At 36.2% G+C, this 23,277-nt stretch overlaps 1 protein-coding gene across 1 annotated transcript; it reads left to right on the top strand.

The window, feature by feature from the left end:
* Nucleotides 1–1,930: 1,930 nt before the first annotated feature.
* On the top strand, nt 1,931–2,427 carry LOC133322010 (ras-interacting protein RIP3-like; the record flags this gene model as incomplete). Its single annotated transcript, XM_061531078.1, has 1 exon — nt 1,931–2,427. A coding segment is annotated over exon 1 (497 nt), but the record flags the coding sequence as incomplete, so codon positions are not given.
* Nucleotides 2,428–23,277: the final 20,850 nt, after the last annotated feature.

Genomic DNA, 23,277 nt, shown 5'->3' with positions numbered 1-23,277 from the left:
TGATAAAAAATCCTCGCATTTAGAAGAAGGTCCTCAAAAAATATCTTTAAAAAATCCACGTTGGTAGAAGAAGGTCCTCAAAAAATATATTTAAATCAGTGAGCGGAGCAGTATAGTTGGACGGGGCTCAAAAATATATTTTAAAAAAATCCTACACAACTACCACGGAACTCAAATTTTCTGCGGAATATTCCGAGCCTGGGCAATAATTCGTGATATTTGCACCCTCTTGCCCGATTAGTGGTAAACAGCAACACTTCCTCAAACTGACATATTTTCCGAATATTACGAGTATTCAATACAGCTATTGTCCAGATTCCCTTCACCGTGGGTTGTGTTGTGATGTTCGGCTTTCATTTGTGGTCTATAGATCAACTCGATAATAACACAAAAAAATTAAGTTTTCGGTCCACTTCATTCCAAAATTATTATCTGATCATCACCGAAAATTATAGGCGTTGTCCTTGACCATAATTTGTCATTTTTCACACAAAAGTCAGGGTCCATTTGATCCACTAAATATTGACCGATCTTTATGAAAACAGGCATGTTTATTCTTTGGCCAGATCCCCTTCTCCATGGAAAATTTCACGATGTTTGGGTCATAATTGCGGCCTCTGGAGCGACCAGAAAAACCGACAAAAATGTAGTATTTGGTCCATTTCATCCCCTAAATATTAATCGATCTTTCCCAAAAACAATAGGGGTCTTCATTGGCCAGAACCCATCCTACATGCAAAATTTCGTGAAGATTATATAACTGTGGCCTGTATCGTGTTTACAAATTATAATGGAGAGACGGACAGACGGACGGACGGACACACATGTCTAGATCGACTAGTCGATATATGACGGTATACTTAAAAATGGGTCTAAAAAATATTTCGCGGCGTTACAAACTTTTGGGGCTGCACAAAGCTCTAATACCCTGACAACATAGTTGTGTAGGGTATAAAAAATCCACGCCTGTAGAAGAAGGTCCTCAAAAATATATTTAAAAAAAATCCACACCTATGAATGATCCTCAAAAAATATATTTAAAAAAATCCACCGCTTTTTTAAATTCCCCTTTTTCCGCACACTGTGCATTAATGGTTCGTTCATTTCTGTGAATAGACAGCCTAACAATTATCCTCTGCTTATGCTGCTTATCACAACCCTCAAGTTTTAACACGTTAAGGGGTTTCAATCAAACAATACTGTGAAATTATTTTTATATGTTTTGCAATTATTTTCAGCTCAGATTTTTTTTCGAAGCAGGCAGGCTGACTGCCGGGCTGATGTCGATGTATTTAACCGTACGGAATAAAATGGGGGATGAGACTATCTACGTCAGTTCGTATGAACATAAAAATCCAGGGGGCGAACTCTCAGGAATAAAGTGCGCAGTTACAGAATTCTGTTTCCACCGTTAGCTTGTTTTGATTTTTCTGTTGTATTTTTTTGCGGTCGTTCCTTTTGCGCGTGGTTCAACCAGCCAGCCTGCCTGCCAGCTAGGCTGTTATCAAAGAAAAAGAATTACCATTTGTTGTTGGGGAAGTTAGTATGAAATCCGGTACAGAACAGATTACAACGGTTACGATTTTCGGCGAGGTAATAATATCCGATGAGAAAATTAAAGTTCTGTTGGCTTTTATAGTGAGTGTGTGGGAAGAGTGCGTGTGTGTTAACCGGTATAAAATAAAACGAATTAATAAAAATTTATGAAATTTTTTTGAAATTAAAAAATGTGAAAAAATAACAGAAGAATATTTTAAAAAAATATATAAATGTTAATGTATTTAAAAGTGTTGGCAAATATCTTGGCAATTTTAGTGAAAAATAAAAATTTTAAAATAATCCCCCCTTTAAAAAATTCACCATATCAGTAGAAATATTTCGAAACGAAAATTAATAGTTTGTCAGTGAAGTGAATTTTAGCGTCATATCAATGTCCAATTTAGAAATAAATAAATCACCGGCACAATTGCCGGCAACACCTCAAGTGCAGCAGCAACAGCAACAACAACAACAGCAGTTGCAACCGACGACCACGCCGACACAACAGCCGCCACAGCAAGAAAATGCAATTATGGTTGCTGGTGGTCAACCACCAACAACAGCCACAAACGAACAAACAATGACGGACAGCGGCAGCACATCGTTATCGACCACAGACATATTAACCCCATCATCGTCAACATCAACAAAGCCAATTGACACCGAACAAGAGGAGCTAGACTATAGCCCCATGGCCACCACTTCGGCTACAATGGCTGATGGGGAACAACAATTAAATGTGACCGGCAGCCAACCTCAACATGAGCCGATGAGTGTGGCAATCGAAAAAGAAGAATCACAACAGCAGCATCAAACATCAAAAGAACAACAGCCATCGCCATCAACAACGGCAGCAACATCGACCAAACATCAATTTTTGCCTACAAGGCCAATAAACATCAACAACAACAATAAAGACCAACAACAACAACAACAAACATCGAACACAAATGTGGGAAATCCGACTGGCGGTGTTATTACATCGAACTCCTACCCTTCATCAACGACGGCCACAAATGTTGCAGCTACACCATTCTATCGCAGCAATACTGCGCAGGTACGTTTTCCATTTCCATAGAAGAAGACCAAAAACAAAGGATTAATTCCTAACAAGCTTTTTAAAGGCACTTCGGGTTTCGATTTTTTGGGGAGCACTGAAATATTTCAAGACCACAAAGAGGGAGCAATAAACTTCTTTGTTTTTGTTGCAATAAGTTACCAAAAATATTTCGGGAGTAGTTTAGTTCGGAGGGTCGGTCGTTTATTTTATGTGAATAGCCTTAACATAGATGTGTGTGTATGCCCTATAACAAGCGAAAAAATCGGCATAAAATATCTTTCCAATAGTCCATCTATAGGCATGGATTTTTAAAAAAAAATATTTTTTTTCAAGGGTCTTCTAAAGACCTGTATTATTAAAACCCAATGAACTGAGCAGTATAGTCGGACGAAGCCGACCATATGATACCCTACACAACTACCATAAGAATCTAACTTTCTTTCGGTGAGCCGTATTACCGATTATATATGACCGATTAAAGGAAAACAGCTCAATTTTCCAACCTTGGCATATTTTCAAAATCTTGTTTTCCCGCCACAAAAATTTGGACACTTTAGATTTTGGTGATTTTACCCGCGGAATATTGAACGATAATCATCTATTTTAAATATTTGTTCAGATCCCCTTTACCGCGTAAAATATATTGAGCGACTAGCAAATCTGACAAAAATGAAGTTTTCAGTTCATTGCAACCTCTAAATATCATCTCAACTTAAGCGAAAATTATAGACGTCGTCCTTGAAGATAACCGGAAGCTCATGAAAAATTTCAAAACCCTCTAGTGTGGTAATAGGTTACTAAGTAATATATGAATACGTAAGCATCTGTAAATATTTACCTGTAACTCCCACATCCGAGTACATACATACTCCTCTTGGATATACTGTCAACTTCTCGGGCCTATGTCCTTCAGAGGCAACTATATACGCCATAGAATACAAATTTTGCCATTTTTCACACAAAAGTCAGGATCCATTTGACCCGCTAAATATTGACCGATCTTTATCAATGCTTATTCTTTGGTCCTTCTCCATGTAAAAATTAGCGATGTTTGAGTCATAATTACAGCCTCTAGAGCCTCTACCCTCTAGACCCGACAAACATTAAGTATTTGTTCCATTTCATCCCCAAAATATTAATCGATCTTTACCAAAAACAATAGGGGTCTTCATTGGCCAGAACCCATCCTACATGCAAAATTTCGTGAAGATTGGTCCATAACTTTGGGCTGTATCGTATTTACAAATTATAATGGACAGACAGACGGACGGACACGCATGTCTAGATCGACTCAGCTAGTCGAGATATGGCGATCGGTACACTTAAAGGTGGGTCTAGGACCAATATTTCAAGTAGTAAAATCGGCGTGGATTTTTTTAAAAATGTTTTTAAGTAGTAAAATCGGCGTGGATTTGTATGTTGTCAGGGTATTATAGCATTGTGTAGCCCCAAGAGTTTGTAACGCCGCGAAATATTGGTCCTAGATCCACCTTTAAGTATACCGATCGTCATATATCGATTAGCTGAGTCCATCTAGACTTGTGTGTCCGTCCGTCTGTCAATTATAATTTGTAAACACGATACAGGCCACAGTTATTGGTCAATCATCACGAATTTTTGCATGTAGGATGGGTTCTGCCCAATGAAGACCCTACCACACTAGAAGTAGGGTCTCCTATATTGCCTTCACCACACGTGGTAAAGGGTATTATATCATTGTGCATATGTTTGTAACAGGCAAAAGGAAACGACATAGACCCATGGTTCCTTTTGAGAATATGCATAGAATCACTTTCTAAGTTGATTTATGCGTGTCCGTCCGTCCGTCCGTCTCTCTGTCTGTCTATGTTAAATTGTAAACAAAGTACAGGTCGCATTTATGATACGAATTGGATGAAAGTTGGCATATGTCACTTATTTGGGAAAAATCGGTTCAGATTCAGATATAGCTCCTATATATAGTTTCGTCCAATTTTCAGTAAAGCTGCAAAATATGGCCGATTGGCACAACATTTTGTCAGAACGTTCTGAAGATAGTGTAACCTACGGCGTGGAAAGTTTCGCTGTAATCGGTTCAGATATAGATATAGCTCCAATATATAGTTTCGTCCGATTTTCAGCTAATGGTCCACCACAGCTCCAAAATATGCCCGATTGGCACTAAATTTTTCACAGAGTACTGAATTAGGTCCAGACTGATGTCTGCGAAGTTTTGTTAAAATCGGTTCAAATTTAGATATAGCTCCTATATATAGTTTCGTCCGATTTTTTGTGAATGATACACCAAACGACCAATATATGTCCAATTGGGACAAAATTTTGCACAGTTCACTTATTTCGCCCAAGGAGAAACTGACATTGGAGAAAACCGGTTCAGATTTAGATATAGCTTCTATATATAGTTTCGTCCGATTTTTTGTGAATGATACACCAAACTCCCAATATACGTCCGATTGGGACAAAATTTTGCACAGAGCACTGAATTAGGTGCAGATTGATGTCTGCGAAGTTTTGTTGAAATCGTTTCAGATTTAGATATAGCTCCCATATAAAGTTTCGTCCGATTTTAATTAAGCCCGATTCCATCTCAATGGGCCTCTAAAGATTCGATGTCTGTTCTATCTACAGGATATTGTAGATATTAACAACTCTTGTATCTACCCAAAGTGGTGAGGGGTATCATATAGTCGGCCCCGTCTGACTTTTGAACTTTCCTTACTGGTTTTGTATATTTCGAGTCGATCTGTAGGCGACAATTATAAGCTGAGCATCACAACACAACCCACAGTGAAGGGAAAAATTACTTAGAAGGGCTGTACTGAATATTAGAAATATTCGGAAAATATGTCAGTGTAAGGAAGAGGTGCTGTTGATCTCTAATCGGGCTATACAGCCCCGCTCACTGGTTTAAAAATATTTTTCAAGTAGTAAAACGTTGCGAATTTTTTAAATATATTTATTTAAATCCTAAAAGTCAAAATTTCGATATTTTGAAGGTTCTAGCCGAATTGTCTCCCTTGAAGTGGCTATAATTTGGCATTCCGGGTTCTTTTGGCTTTTTTCTTTGCCATTCCGGGTTCGAGAAGGGTGAAAAATATGTTTGCAAACATTTATCGATATAGGTCTCTGTTCTGATGAAGTCTCATTTTTCGATATTTTCATATATTGAAGATAGATCTCTATTTGGACACAGACCCCCATTGTCGGTATTTTTTCTTTATAGAAGTGGCTGCATTCCGAGTTTTTGGAAGGTGAACAACACATTTGCCGATACTTTTTGTGTTTTTGATATGGCCTCTACGTAAAGTCCAAATTTCGATATTTTGAAGGTTCAAGCCGAATTGTCTCCCTTGAAGTGGCTATAATTTGGCATTCCGGGTTCTTTTGGCTTTCTTTTTTGCCATTCCGGGTTCTAGAAGGGTGAAAAATATGTTTGCAAACATTTGTCGATATAGGTCTCTGTTCTGATGTGCTCTCATTTTTTTCAATTTTTGAGGGCTGCATTTTCTTTTCGAAGTTGCTATAATATTTGCAGAAATTATTCAAGATAGGGACATGTGTGGACAGAAAAATTGACCAGATTCGGAATAAACATCAGCAGAAAATTAGAGTTCCGTGGTAGTTGTGCAGGGTATGGTATGGTCGGCCCCGTACGGCTATACAGCTTCGCTCACTGGTTTAAAAAAAAATCCGGCGCGGATTTTTTAAATATATTTGTCCAAATCCTAAAATAGACGTCGATGTTTAAAAAACATGTTCTAAACAACAAAAGGGACGATGATTTATAAAAATTCAAGTTTTAAAAAAGTCGTAGATTTTTTAAAAATATTTCTTCGAGCTCAATCTTCAACATTTTTGTTAAATGTTTATTTTTTTTTCAATCCTACATTGCCTTGCTTGTCCTGTCTGTCCTCTATTATTTACACTATACACACACACGCACACACAAACACACTTAGACCCAGCCAGACTCGTTAAATAACAGTCGGTAAAAGAATCCAAACAGCCCCAAGTACAAAGATAATTGTAGCAAATGGAAATTCTGCAAATACCGGCCGGGCAGCCGGCTCGGCCACATGGCCGTTTAGGTCGTCTTTAAATTGCCTCTGTTTGCATTTGGGTTTTTTGTTGTTGTTGTTAGAGAGTCTCTACTTTACTGTAAAAATGTCTATTGTCTGCAATTCTGCACAACGCATGCCACACAGGAAGAGGCTGACGGCCGCTCACAACAGCACACAACCATGCCTCTGAAGATGATGATGACGATGATGGTTGTAAACGTGGTTGTTGTTCGGGTTATTTAAAGCCATTGTTTTGGCCGGCAAGTAAAATGATTTTTATGGCAGTTTTTCCCTTGACTTTGCAACATAAATTTCCATTGGGGAGGAGGGGGGAAAGTTAAACTATAGTTACTACCAGTCCATGGTTACTATCCATTCAGAGCTGGGAAGCGACGATGAGTTATTAGCCATTGAAAATTGAATTGAAATGTCGATGGGAGAATGATGAAATATTGACCACAACCGAATGTCTACAAATGAGAGCAAATTGTCAAAAAAAAAAAAAAAAAAAAAAAAAAAAAAACAACAACAACAAAATTTGTTATGGACCATTAACACAATTTTAGACAATAGAAGACAAATGTTTAGCTAATAGCAGCGATGAATAGCAGAGAAGAACTTCGATATACGAAAATAAGGCACCGAAGAAGAGGTAGGTTTTCTGCGGATAGCAAAGGCAGATATTTCCATTGATAAAAGAGGCAGCGCTTCTATGGATTGGAGAGGCATCTCTTTTGTGAATGTAGCATAACCCTCTAAAAAGGAGTAACTCTTCTGCGGATAGGTCCATGTTTATACATTGCCACCATTGTAATTCGCTGCCCGTTTTCGATATTTTGAAAGTTATAGCCGAATTTCCACAAAGAAGTAGCTGTAATTTGCCATTGAATTCAATGAGAGTGCCCAATGGCTTCACTCTGCCATTCCGGGTTCTCGATGGATGAATGTATTTTTGCCGACAAAGGTTTTTGTTCTGACATAACCTCATTTTCGGTAATTTGAGGGCTAAGCTGCAAAATATTTGCAGATATTGAAGATAGGTCCTTGTTTAGACAGAGATCCCCATTGTCGACATTTTGAAGCTTTTAGTCACATTTCCTTATCGAAGTGGCTGTAATTTTGCATTCCGAGTTCTTGGAAGGTGAAAAACACATTTGCCGATAATTTTCGTGTTTTGATATGGTCTCTACGTAAAGTTCAATATTCGATATTTTGAAGGTTCTAGCCAAATTTTCTTCATTGAAGTGGCTATAATTTGGCATTCCGAGTTCTTTTGGCTTTATTTTGCCATTCCGGGTTCTAGAAGGGTGAAAAATAGGTGTGCAAACATTTGTCGATATAGGTCTCTGTTCTGATGTAGTCTCATTTTTCGATATTTTCATATATTGAAGATAGATCCATATTTGGACACTGATCCCCATTGTCGGTATTTTTTTTCTTATCGAAGTGGCTGCATTCCGAGTTCTTGGAAGGTGAACAACACATTTGCCGATAATTTTCGATATGGCTCTGTGTTTTGATATGGCCTCTACGTAAAGTTCAAATTTCGATATTTTGAAGGTTCTAGCCGATTTTTTTCCATTAAAGAGGCTATAATTTGGCATTCCAAGTTCTTTTGGCTTTTTTTGCCTTCTAGAAGGGTGAAAAATATGTTTGCAAACATTTGTCGATATAGGTCTCTGTTCTGATGTACTGTCATTTTTCAATTTTTGAGGGCTGCATTTTCTCTTCGAAGTTGCTGTAATATTTGCAGAAATTTTTCAAGATGGGGACATGTATGGATATAGCTCCTTTTTTTTGAAGGTTCCGCACGATTTTTGGTCAAACATCCTAACCGATGTGTATATAATTTTGCATTACGGGTTCTGCTAGGGTGTTAACATCTTGGCCGATATGGACATGTATGGACATAGCCCCTTTTTTTGAAGGTTCCGCACGATTTTTGATCAAATATCCTAACCGATGTGTATATAATTTGGCATTCCGGGTTCTGCTAGGGTGTTAACATCTTGGCCGAACATTTTCAATGCAGGTCTATGTTTTGACATAGAACCCAAATAAAGGTTCTCGTCCCTTTTTCATTCTTTTGAAATACGTGGTCGATCGATGTGGCTGCTAATTGACATTCCGGGTCCTTGGTTAAACATATATTTGCAAAAAATTGTTTATATACGTCCATATTTTGACATAACCTACTAGTAAAGGTCCGGAGGCATTTTCGGCATTTTGAAGATTTTATCTGCATTTTGCCATTAAAGGGGCTATAATTTGACATTCCGGCTTGTTAGAGGGCGAGAAAAATGTTTGCAGAAAAAAATTCAAGATAGGTTCATGTTATGACTTAGTCCCAATATAAAGGTTCCATACCATTTTTGGGATTTTGAAGGTTTTAGCCGATCAAAAGCATCGAAGTGGCTGCATTTTGGGTTCGTTGAGAGTGAGAACATCTATGCCCAAAATATTCGATATAGGTTCATAACCAGTAATTGTAATTTGATATTTGGGGTTCTTAATGCCTGAAAAATATATTCACCAAAATTGGTCGACATAGGGCCATGTTCTGACATCGCCTCATTTTTGGTATTTTGAGGGCTTAGCCACATTTTCCTTTCGAATTGACTGTAATTTTAGTATTCCGGATGTGTGGAGTGCGAAAAAACATCTTTGCACAAAAGGTGCTGTAATGTGACATTTTGGCTTCTTGAATAGTGAAAAACATATTGGCAGAATACGATTTTCTATTCAGGTCCAGATTTTGACATAGCCATAAAGATCCCGACTTAATTTTTGATATTTTTAAATATTAAGCCGAATTTTCTCAGCGAACTGACTGTAATTTTGCATTGCGGGCTCTTGAAGAGTGAGAAAAAGGTTTGCTGAAAATATTCAAGATAACCCATGTTTTGACTGAGCCCGCGATATAGAGGTCCTCCCTTTTTTTTTTGGCATTTTGAAGGTTTCCATAAATGGAGGTCCGAATTGTCCAAAAAGGAGTTCATAATTTGCTATTGCGTGTTCTTAAAGGGTGAGAAATGGGTTTGAATAGATTTTTAAGAATTTAGCCCCCATTTTGCCACAAAAGTGATTGTAAATTGACATTCCAGGTTCGAATTTTCGCTATAGGTCCATTTTTCGAAAGAACTCCATTATTTCCGACCAGCATTATTTCGGATATTATCAAATTTTTAGCTAAATGTCTCCTCCGAAGTGGTTGCAATTCTGGGGTTTTGAATGATGAAAAACGGAAATTTGTCGATATAGGTCCATGCTTCAATATAGTCCACATAGAAGAAACCGGGCCCATTTTCGGAATTTTTCTTCAATATAGTCCACATATAAGAAACCGGGCCCATTTGGAATTTCCGCTGTAGTTTTATGAAGGGTTCATTTCCAATAACATTGTCTCCATATAAATGTTCCGATTGATTCTAGGAATTTTGAAGCCCTCATATATACTTTGCTACGGCAAAAATGTGCCTCATCGAAATATTGGTTTTATACCCCATGTTTCCGTTTCATATACCTTCATTCCAAACTTTCTTTTAGTTCGATGATGATGGAATATTGGTCCACTCCTTCTGGTACCTTCCCCACAAAACGGTACAAATTTTGCTAAAAATTGCTGTTTTATAATATCGTGAAATCGGACTATCCGATTTTAACGAAAGCCTATATCAAGTTTGAATATGGGACCCATTGGTCCACTGCCTCTTGTACCTCCCCCTCAGAGGGTTAACATTTTCAATATTTATAAATTTAATATCAGGCTAAGGGAATGTACGATTTGAACCAAACTTTGTACAACCTATTATCTTTACCTAGCCTAGATTAAGTCCGAAGATGGTATCCATTGGTCCACTACTTCTGGTACATCCCCCACAAATGATCAAAATTTTCAATATTTATAAATCCAATATCAGGCGAATGGAATGTCCGATTTGAACCAGCGATTGTACAACCAAGCCACGACAACCAAGTCCGAAAATGGGACCTATTTGTCCCAACCTTCTTCTTTTTAAATTTAATTTAATATATGTATAGGAAACAAATTCTGTCTTTGGCACCTCCTTCTTAAAATTGAGGTTAACTCGTCTTTCCTGCTCTGCATTTTGTTTTGTGCAAAAAAATAAACTCTTCCTTTTTTCTGTACTTCTATTTGTTTTGCCGGCACTTCATAGGCATTCGGCCGTGGTGAGCAAAAACTTGAGCTAGCAGGACGAGAAGAAAACATACACAAGGAAAAAAGAACAGAAACATCCTCACAAAAAAATGCTCTTCGCGTAATTTCTGCCGTTCGGTGGGTTCGTTTGTCTGTTCGTTTTGGGTTCATTCATCAGAGTGCTCTGATGTGGAATTGATTTGTTGACGCCATTACGATACGCAAAACAAGCTGGCGAGCGAGGATACGAAGTGGAGTACAAGATGTTTGGGGGGGCTAAACAAAAACATAGAAAACACCATGGGTCCAACAAAATCGCTGGAGCATAACGATGGAGAGGTTCGCGGATGATGATGCCTTGTTGAGGTTGCTTGGTTTTTGTTTCTACTCTTCTGTGTCTTAAGCCCAAGAAGTTAGTGGATTGTTTTGAGGGACCCGAATGCGTATCTCTAAATGTATTTAAAAATGTTATCGCTTTCATCCTTTTTGGAAATCCTTGTTCAAAGAGTGTCGTCTCTGTTGTCGTGGTACATTAACTTTGTGGTAGTACATCAGGCACAATTGTTTGACTTCGTTACGATTTTTTTCAAATATTTATTTAAGCCGTTTTTTATTGCAGCTGGGCGATTTATTCTATCGGTTATTTCTTTTTTTCGGAATCCCCACCAAAAAAGTGTCCTGGGCTGTCTAGCAAATTCTTTTGTTTGGGAATAAAAAAAGCCAAAGTCTTAAGGGACTTGAAAGGGTGCAGATTTACTTACTTACTTACAACTACCCTTGGTGAGTTACTTTTGGGTGGTGGTGGTGGTGGGTGGCATTGATGAATTCACGTCATGTGGGTGGTTGTGGAGGTGGTGGTGGTGACTTCCATGAAAACAAAATTCCTTGTCTTGATTTGTTGCGGATATCCTTGAAATGTTAAAGATATTCGGATTTTCGTATATTTCGAATTTAATTCTTCTTCATCTTTTTTTACGGAATGCAATTTACTGTTGTGGCTGTTAGCGTGGAAGCTTCTTCTCTTCCTCCAGTTTTTTTTTATTTGAGCTACCAAGTGTTTTCTACTATTTACTTGGTTTATAAGGCAAATATTGCCAGGCGTAAAGTTTGCCCTCAATTGAACTTGTGTTAAGGACTCGGGCGCACAAACACAGTTCGGCCTGCATCCCACCCTGCAAATGGGGATGATTTTTTGTTTTGAGTTCGTTTTGTTGTGCGGCTTTTCCAACTGTTTTTCCTGTTTAGCCCTAAGGCAAGAGAATAAATGAAGGCAGCCAGCTAGCTGGGTCTGAAGCTATGCCATGTAGCAAAGTTAGTTGAAATAAAGTTTAAACGCTTTAAAACATAAGTCCTGGCATTCCGTCATTACTGCTTGTTATGAATTTAATTAAAAGGAATTAGCTTAAATTTAATCGTTTGGAAAGGAATTTGTGGGGAGTGGTGGAATTCCTAAAGCCTTTAAGAGGATAAATTTTGCGCGAAATAGATAAGGTTTTAAACTCGAAAAAAATTCGAATTACCGATTCTTTTTTACAATTACAGAATGAGAGGTTACTTGGTATAGATCGAAGAGGAATCTCCTCTATAGAATCGTGGATTTTTATATATAACCCTTTTTCACGGAATATTTAAAGAAGATTTTCCAGGGGTATTGAAGGCAGAGGACCTAATTCAGTACACTATGCCAAATTTCGTGCAAATCGAACGATATATAGGTACCTTGGTGCCACATTTACCTAAAATCGGACGAAAATATATATGGGAGCTATATCTAAATCTGAACCGATTTTCACGACACTTAGCACACATCATTCTGGACCTTACTCAGTGCGCTATGCCAAATTTCGTGCAAATCGAAAGATATATAGGTACTTTGGTGCCTATATCGGACAAAAATATATGGGAGCTATATATAAATCTGAACCGATTTTTCCCAATTTCAATAGGGTTCGTCCTTGGGCCAAATAAGTGACTTGTGCCAAATTTCATTCAAATCGGATCATAAATGCGACCTGTACTTTGTTTACAATTTAACATCTACAGACGGGCAGACGGACGGACATGCATAAATCGACTTAGAGAGTGATTCTATGCATATTCCCAAAAGGAACCATGTGTCTATCTCGTTTCCTTTTGTCTGTTACAAATATATGCACAAAGACATAATACCCTGTACCACAGTGTGGTGAAGGGTATAAAAATGAGTAAAGTGATCGACTAGCCTTGGCCGATTAATCAACACTCAGATGAAACGGCCGAGGCTAGAATTTTGATATTTGTGGTGAGGGTAATTCTTTGTTCGAAGGTGTCAGATTAGTACACAAAGTACTAAATATGGTACAAATTGTATTTCACGAACATTTAGAGCTAAAAATCTTAAAATTAGTATGGGTGTCATTGGTAGAGTGTGCGGAAATTCGAATTTATGTATCCGCAAAAGTACTAAAATGTACAAAATTTGGTACAATTTCGTAGCATGTGAACGGATAAAGCTAGAATGAGGGTCACAGAGAGAGTGTTTAGAAATTCGAATTTATGTATCCACAAAAGTACTAAAATGTACTAAATTTGGTACAATTTCGTAGCATGTGAACGGACAGAGCTAAAAACTTGAAATTTGGAATGCAAATCAAAAAGTAATTTTGTTGAAGCTAATTGAAATGTGGTTTTGGAAGTGTGTACTCATGAATAGCAAAGGTACTAAACAGTACTAAATTTGGTACAAATTTGAAATTTAGAGAAAAGGATGGAGCTGGGGTCCTGAAATATGAAAATAACATTACCGTAGGTAGTTTTGGTCATTTGTACTGATGTGTACGAAAAGTACTAAATGGTACTAAATTTGCTATAATTAGGTTTTTGGCGAACCGGTATAGCTCGAATACTAAAAAAATGGATTATTATTAATATTGTGTTATGTAGGACATTTTGGAAATTCGTACTTATTTGTACTAAATGGTACCAAATTTGGTACAATTTGGAATTACGGTAAATCGAATGGACTGGAATCCTGAAATTGGGAAATAAGATTTCTATTGGTTTCTATGATGTAGGTAGTGATGTAAGTTTTTACTAATGTGTACTAAATGGTACTAAATTTGCTACAATTAGGATTATGGTTATCCGATATAATCGGAATCCTCAAATTTTTAATTATAATTACTGTTGGAGTGTAGGATTGGGGTATGTAGGAAATTGTGGAAGTTTGTACTCTTGTGTAATAAATGGTACTAAATTTGCTGGATTTTGGATTTGAGTGAACCGATCGAGCTGAAATTGGGAAATAAGATTTCTATTTGGTTGTATGATATAGGTAGTAATGGAAATTTGTTCTAATGTGTTCCAAATGGTACTAAATTTGCTACAATTTGGATTTAGGTGGACCGATAGAGCTGGAATACTAAAAATTTGGAATTAATATTACTGTTGGAGTGTAGGATTGGGGTATGTAGAAAATGTTGGAAGTTTACACTTTTGTGTACTAAATGGTACTAAATTTGGTACATTTTGGATTTAGGTGATCCGATAGAGCTGGAATCCTGAAATTAGGAAATAATATTTCTATTGGTTTATATGATGTATATAGTAATGGAAAATTGTACCAATGTGTACTAAATGGTACTAAATTTACTACAATTTGCATATGGGTGAACAGAGCTGGAATCCTGAAATTTGAAATAAAAATTACCGTTGGAGCGTGGGATTGAGGTATGGATGTAGTTTTGGAAAATTGTCCTTATGGGCAATAAATGGTACTAAATTTCCTAACATTTGGATTTAGGTGAACCGAAAGAACTGGAATACTAAAAAAATTGGAATTAAAATTACTGTTGGAGTGTAGGATTGGGGTATGAAGGAAATTTTGGAAGTTCGTACTTTTGTCTACTAAATGGTACTAAATTTGGTACATTTTGGATTTAGGTGAACTGATAGAGCTGGAACACTAAAAATTTGGAAAAAATGTTAGTGTTGGAGTGTAGGATAGGGGCATGAGGACATTTTGGAAGTTCGTACTTTTGTGTACTTAATGGTACCAAGTATCGGATCACCTAAATCCTAATTGTACTATACTCGACAATTGGGATTTAGGTGATCCGATACAGGTGGAATACTGAAATTAGGAAATAAGATTTATATTGCTTTATATGGTGTAGGTGGTAACGGAAATTTGTACTTGATATTGTTTAGGCAATTTGTACTTTTGGGCACTAAGTGGTACTACATTTACTACAATTTGGATTTGGGTGAACCGATTGAGTTGGAATCTTGAAATTGGGAAGTAAGATTTTTGTTAAATTGTTGAGGTGTGTATTTCTGGAAATTTTTATTAATGTGTACTAAATTTGGTAAAATTTAGACTTGGATGAACTAACCATGAAACTTGGAATTAGTTTTAGAAATAAGTATTAAAAGACTACAAAGGTTATAAATGGTACTTAGTTTACTATAGAGCTAGATTTCTGTTGCGGTGAGATATAGGGGAAGAATTGGAAATACGCATATACCCGATAATTTAAGAGTATATCCAAGAGGAATGTATGTACTCTGATGTGGTAGTTATACGTAATTTGGTAAAGGTGACTATGTGCATAGTGTTACTATTACTCCATTAGAGGACGGAAATGTCGCGCATATCGCTTTGAAATTGTATGTGATGTTCCGATTATGGTCATGGACGACGCTGAAGTTGAGATTTCATTCAGGGGGTGCAGTGAACCGAAAACTTTATTTTTGTCTGATTTTCTAATCGCTCTAGAGGAAATTGTTATAGGCAGAACATCACACATTTAACAAGGTGAAGGGGATCTGACCAAATACTTAGAGCTGCTGTTTAGATGATGATCGATCAATATTCCGAGGGTCAAATCAACTAAAACCTAAAGTGACAATTTTTTTTATTTTACGGCGTAAAAATTCACTTTAAGTAAAAAACATTTTGGAAAATATGCAAGACTTAGATAGTGGAGTTGTTGATCTATAATCGGTAAAAAGGGTGCAAATATGACGAAATATTGCCCAGGCTAAGAATATAGAACCGCAAAAAGTTTGCTTTTCGTGGTAGTGGTGTAGGGTATCATATGATCGGCCCCGTCAGACTATACTGCCCACTGGTTTTTTTTTTATCGATTTTACCGAATAACTTGTAATTTTTCTCAGAAAATAGACGAACATTTTTTAAAATATGTATGAAACGTCGTCTGGCGATGATCATAGGTAAAAATAAAAATCAGAAATAAACTTCTCAACTGGAATAAAATACACATAAAATCGATTTTTGAATCAAAATGAGTTTATAGGGGAAAAAATCATTTTTTAAAAAGTGGGAGACTCGAAAATCGAGATAGACCTATGGTTCCTTCACCAAAGTTGCTTAGAATTGTCCATAGAATCATATTAGGGACAAAATATTTGGCCCGCCCTAATATGTATATATACTAAATTATATAGTGACACTTTTAATTATTTATTGCTGACACATAAACAAATAAAATGAACACACAAACGAAAAAACACAACAAAATTGAGATCAAAGGTGATCAACAACATCGATGATGCTGCCAGCATTAATTTCCCAAAAAAGAAAAAATCGAATGAGGGGGCTAACGGAAATGACAAATGTCACTGGTCATTATTTTGATACAAGGGCCTGGCACACTTCAAAAGATAATTTAATATCGATGTCAAACATTCTTTGCACATTCAATCATTGCCATGCATTTCCTTCGCAGTCTGTTTGTCTGACTGTCTGTCGTTTCTTTAGCTTGATCGTTCTTTATTTTGGTTTTGGTTTTATTTAGTGGGGGATTACACCCACCCAATTTGACATTTTTTTCGATCTTTTGTTTCTTCTTTTAATTTGATTATCTTGTTCTACATAGAATTGTAATCAAAACATGATTTTTTTTCGTTGGTTGTTTGGTGACCTTAGAGTCTACATGGTTGACCATTTTTTTTGAAATTATGTTTTTTAATAATATTTAGATGTAGCAACAATGTTTGTAAATCTTGTAAAAATGATTTATTATAAACAAATCAATTTGAAACAAGTGAAAAAGCGTTAATTTCGGCCGGGCCAAATTTTGGATACCTTCCACCATAGATATACTGTCAGGTACTTGAAATGAAACTAAAGGGAACATAACAAAAAATGACCTTTCTACAAACTGATTATGTAAACCATAATTTTAGCAATTTTTAATGAATATTTATATCCTCAGCCTTATGGCTAATGAGGGTGTATACACTTTGATACAGTGAAAATGTACCTCGTCGAAATATTGGTTCTAGACCCCACGTTTTTTTGGACCAAATCCATTTCAGAAAATTTTGAATTCATCCAATTTTTGCCTATATTATTATTTATTCCAAACTTTTTTCAAGTTCGAAGATGGGAAATATCGATCCACTCCTTTTGGTACGTCCCACTTAGGGGCTAGGCCTAGGCCTAAATCCGGGCTATAGTTCATATGTAGTACATTATCGAACTTTACGTTCTATCCTCCGCAGGTGAAATGATTACAACAGAGTCTTAGAACCAAATCCAAACGCAGAACAAATCAGATAACTATTTTAATATAAAAAGGAGGTTATATGGGGACTACGCCAAAAAGGGTGCGAATATTAATAATTTTTAGTAGGGAGATTTGTTACCATATACGACTACAAAATACAAAATTGCAGCGAATTCGGTTGAAAAACGCGCTCAAGAACCCAAAATATCCTGAACCCAGACAAAAGACAACCCTATGGAAAATTTCAGCACCCTATCTCAATTCCTTCAGAAGATAGCATGATTACAACAGACGGACGGACTGGGCTAGATCGTCTTAGAATTTTACCCTGATCAAGAATATATGTACTTTATAGGGTCGGATATGAATATTTCGATGAGTTACAAACTGAATGACAAAATTTATATACCCTCCATACTATGGTCGAGGGTATAAAAATTTCAGACAAGTCCGATAGTGATAATTTTTGTTTGGTAGTTTTGACGCCCAATAAGAATCCAAAGTTAATTTCGTTGGAAAAGGTGACCAACATCTCTAAAATACCGAATATTGGGGGGTTTCATTATATGGGGGATTACGCGAAACATGGGTCAATACATTGCCATGTTGTCAGGGTATTACAGCATTGTGCAGCCCCAAGAGTTTGTAACGCCTCGAAATGTTGGTCCTAGATCCACCTTCAAGTGTATCGGTCGTCATATCTCGACTGGCTGAGTCGATCTAGACATGTGTGCTCGTGCGTCCGTCTGTCCATTATAATTTGTAAACACGATATAGGCCACAGTTATGGACCAATCTTTACGAAATTTTGTATGTGGGATGGGTTCTGGTCAATGAAGATCCCTATTGTTTTTGGTAAAGATCGGGGATGAAATGGACCAAAAACTTTATTTTTGTCTGATTTTCTGGTCGATCCAGGGTCGCATTTATGGCTTAAACACAGGGAGAAGGGGATCGGGCCAAAGAATATGTATGCCTGTTTTGATAAAGATCGGTCAATGTTTAGTGGGTTAAATGGACCCTGACTTTTTTGTGAAAAATTAAAAAAAAATTGTATTTTATGGCGTATATACTTACCCCTGAAAAACATAGTCCCGGGATAGTTGATAATATATCTAAGAGGAGTGGTTGACCTTTAAAGTGATACCAATTATATTATCGTATGTACTCGCATGTGGGAGTTACACTTAAATATTTACAGGGGCTTATGTATTCAGATATTATTTAGTAATTACACACTATATAGCGGAAATATAGCGCTGATCGCTTTGAAATTTTGCATAAGGTTTCAATTATAATCAAAGACGACGGTGATGATCTAATATTTTTGGGATAAAGTGGACCGAAAACTAAATTTTTTTGTGTTTTTATTTCGAACCGATCTATAGACCACAATTATAAGCCGAACATCACAACACAACCCACGGTGAAGGTAATCTGCACAAGCAGTTGGAAGGGCTGTACTGAATATTAGCAATATTCGGAAAATATGTCAGTGTAAGGAAGAGTTGCTGTTGAACTCAATCGGAAATACTGTCCAGGCTTGGAATAAACATCCGTAGAAAATTGTTCTGTGGTACTTTTGTTGGGTATCGTATGGTTGGCCCCGTCCGACTATACTATTCCGCTCCGATATAGATCCGTTGACCTATAATCGGACAAGAGGGTGCCAAATCACGAAATATTGCCTAGGCTTGGAATAAACATTCAGAGGAAGTTAGAGTTCCGTGGTAGTTGTGTAGGGTATCATATGGCGGCCCCGTTCGACTACGGTTTTTTTGTATAAAAACAACTGAGGCTATTTTTTCCTATAGAAAATAATTCCAACATACTCTTGGTAAATTCCATTGTCTGTAAAAGCAAAATCCCCAGCGCTGAGGACATATTTTTTTCTCCTATAGGCAAATAATTGTGTTTAAATTGCACAGATACGGAAATAGGCACCATTCTTACCCGAAACAGGGGTCAAAATTAATTATTAAAAGTAATTAATCGGTGGTCATGGCTGCATCGACATAGAATTTTTTTAGGGCGGCCAAATTTTTTGTTGATTAAATCCAGCTCCTGGGTTAATTCTAAGGACAATTCTAAGCAACACTTTATTTCTGATCTTTATTTTTACCTATGAACACCGCCAAAAGGTGTTTTATACATATTTTAACTATTTTTCGTCTATTTTATTTATTTATTTTTCGAGATACATCTATGGTTCCTCCAACAAAGTTGCTTAGAATTGTCCATGGAATCATCCATGGATTTAATCGAATTTTTCCATACAAATTGGCCCGCCCTAATATATATACAATATAGGTCCTGCCGGATATTACAGACATATTATTTCAAATATTTTAACTATTTTTTCTTTTAATTTTTCTAAATGGTTCTCCAAATATGCAAATTCAATAAAAAAATCCAATAAGAAAAAAAATGACAAATGTTTGCGACAACTTCGAGACAAGTACAAATACCCCAGATTATTTCTGGAAAAAAATCATGTTATTATTATTTATGAAAAAATGTTGATGAAATGCCCTAGTCATAGATAACATAAACAGACGTCATATGGTGAGTTTGCAGGCTGGCTGGTTATGGCTGATCTGGGACTTGACAACAAATTACGCACAAACTTTATGAGAATTTTTTCAGCATTTTTTGTATAGTTGGTCTGTTTTTTTCTTTTTTGTGATGGTGGTAATACCGGCATAAACGTCTGTCAACCTCATTTGGTAGAGATATGGAAAAAAGCCCCATAAAACATCGTCTTCATGGAAAGCCTGTGCGGGGGCGTGTTTTTTTTAATTGTCATCTACAAAAACAGCAGCAAAAACAAAATTTTTTGATAGGCAAATCCCTTAAAATTTGTTATTTTTTTTAGTTGCTGGATTTTTGTTTCTGTTATTTCTTTTCGGTGTTAAGATTAGCGTTTTGCTTTACAACGTCATGTTAGAATTATGTTCCATTTTAATTATTCGCTTGTTGTAATAATATTTCACCAGAGACAAATTTTTGTCAGAAATGGCAGGAATGAAAAATGATTAATTTCCATCATTATGACCATGATGAGATTGTGGGTCGTCGTTTTGCCGTTCATCATCCCCCTGATGATGTTTTATTGGTTGTTATTATTATTTTTCATGTTTTGTTCTTTTTTTTTTTTTTTTTTTTTTTGTAAAACAACAAAATTTGTATTTTTTGTTAATCAAAAGAAAAAATAGACATAATCGTCATAAAGATTATAATAATGTAAACAGAACCAAGACGAACGCAAGACATCAACATATGTCCAAATTAAACAGGAAGAGTTTCATTTAAATTTACAGAAATGAGAGGGCTGGCAGGCGGGGTGGTTGATATTTACCTCGACGTAAATTAAGAAATTCTTGTTAATCTTTTGTAAAAAAAAGTCCCGCATTGTTAATTGTAATAACAAATATTTTTAGGCAACACGTTTCGTAAACAAATGATAAGGAAGATATTCATGAGCCACCGCGTTGGGGAAAAAATTATAATTTAAACAAAACCAGTAGCTTGTGTAATTAAAAATTGTGTATTATTTAATAAAATATATTTTGAATGAGAAATCAGTAAGGAAAGTAGTAAAGTCGGACATGGCTGACTATATGATATCCTTCACCACTTTGGGTATATTCAACAGATGAATCCTAACACACGTCGTATTTTTGAAGGACCATTAACATGAAAATGTTGGTCCATAAACATGTCATTCTGCAACCGATACTAAATTCGTGCAAATCGGAAGATATATAGGGCCTTTGGGCCACCATTTACATCAAATCGGACGAAAATATATATGAAAGCTATATCTAAATCTGAACCGATTTTCAGGAAACTTAACGCACATCATTCTACACCTATTTCATTATGCTCTGCCAAATTTCGTGCAAATCGAAAGATATATAGGGACTTTGGTGCACTATTTACATTAAATCGGACGAAAATATATATGGGAGCTATATCTAAATCTGAACCGATTTTCAGGAAACTTAACACACATAATGCTAGACTTAATTCATTAAGCTGTGCCAAATTTCGTGCAAATCGGAAGTTATATAGGGACTTTGATGCACCAATTACATTAAATTGGACGAAAATATATATGGGAGCTATATCTAAATCTGAACCGATTTTCAGGAAACTTAACACACATCATTCTAGGCCTAATTTAGTAAGCTGTACCAAATTTCGTACAAATCGAAAGACATATAGGGTTTTTGGTGCACCATTTGCATTAAATCGGACGTAAATATATATGGGAGCTATATCTAAATCTAAACCGATTTTCCCGAAACTCACCACTCATCATTCTAGACTCAATTCATTAAGCTGTACTTAACACCTATCATTCTATACCAAATTTCGTGCAAATCGAAAGATATATAGGGACTTTTGTGCACCATTTACATTAAATCGGACAAAAATATATATGGGATCTATATCTAAATCTGAACCGATTTTCAGGAAACTTAACGTACATCTTTCTAGACCTGATTCATTACGCTGTGCCAAATTTCGTGCAAATCGAAAGATATATAGGGACTTTGGTGGACCATTTACATTAAAACGGACGTAAATATATATGGGAGTTATATCTAAATCTGGACCGACTTTCAGGAAACTTAACACACATCATGCTAGACTTAATTCATTAAGCTGTGCCAAATTTCGTGCAAATCGAAAGATATATAGGGACTTTGGTCCACTATTTCCCTAAAATCGGACGAAAATATATATGGGAGCTATGTCTAAATCTGAACCGATTTTTCTAAAACCTACCACCCATCATTGTAGACTCCATTCATTACGCTATGCCAAATTTGGTGCAATTCGAATCATATATAGGGACTTTGGTACACCATTTACATTAAATCGGACGAAAATATATATGAGAGCTATATCTAAATCTGAACCGATTTTCACAAAACTTAACACCCATCATTCTAGACCTATTTCATTATGCTCTGCAAAATTTCGTGCAAATCGAAAGATATATAGGGACTTTGGTACACTATTTACCTTAAATCGGACGAAAATATATATGGGAGCTATATCTAAATCGGAACCGATTTTCAGGAAACTTAACACACATCGTTCTAGACTTGATTCAGTACGTTATACCAAATTTCGTGAAAATTGAAAGATATATAGGTGCTTTGGTGCACTATTTACCTTAAATCGGACGAAGATATTTATGGAAGCTATATTTAAATCTGAAACGAATTTCACGAAATTTAACACACGTCTTTCTAAACTAAATTCAGTACACTATGCCAAATTTCGTGCAAATCGAAGTATATATTAGGACTTTGTTGCACCATTTACATAAAATCGGATGAAAATATATATGGGAGCTATATCTAAATCTGAATCGATTTTCAGGAAATTTAACACCCGCCTTTCTAAACTCAATTCAGTACACTATACCAAATGTCGTTCAAATTGAAAGATATATAGGTGCTTTGGTGCACTATTTACCTAAAATCGGACGAAAATATATATGGGAGCTATATGTAAATCTGAACCAATTTTTCCCAATATCAATTGGGCTCGTCCTGGGGCCAAATGAATGAGCTGTGGCAAATTTCATCCAATTCGAATTAAAAATGCGACCTGTACTTCGTTTACAATTTAACATGAACAGGACGGACATGCATAAATCGACTTAGAAAGTGATTCTATGCAAATGAAACCATGGATCTATCTCGTTTCTTTTGCCTGTTACAAACATATGCACAATGGCATAATACCCAGTACCACAGTGTGGTGAAGGGTATAAAAATAGTCAACCCCTTGTTAAATATTGAATTTTTAAGCCACGCTCTTATTACCTTACTGGAATTTAAAATTTTTATTTCAATTAGTGTAACACTCCAAGCACTGTGTCTTATCGCCAGCCATAATGTCACTGTCAATATTTGTCGCTTCTAT

Source organism: Musca vetustissima, unplaced genomic scaffold, assembly GCF_032173495.1.
Source record: "Musca vetustissima isolate MV318-11 ecotype Yass unplaced genomic scaffold, APGP_CSIRO_Mvet_v1 utg35049, whole genome shotgun sequence".
NCBI lineage: Eukaryota > Metazoa > Arthropoda > Insecta > Diptera > Muscidae > Musca > Musca vetustissima.
This window is presented reverse-complemented; position numbering and strand designations above follow the sequence as displayed.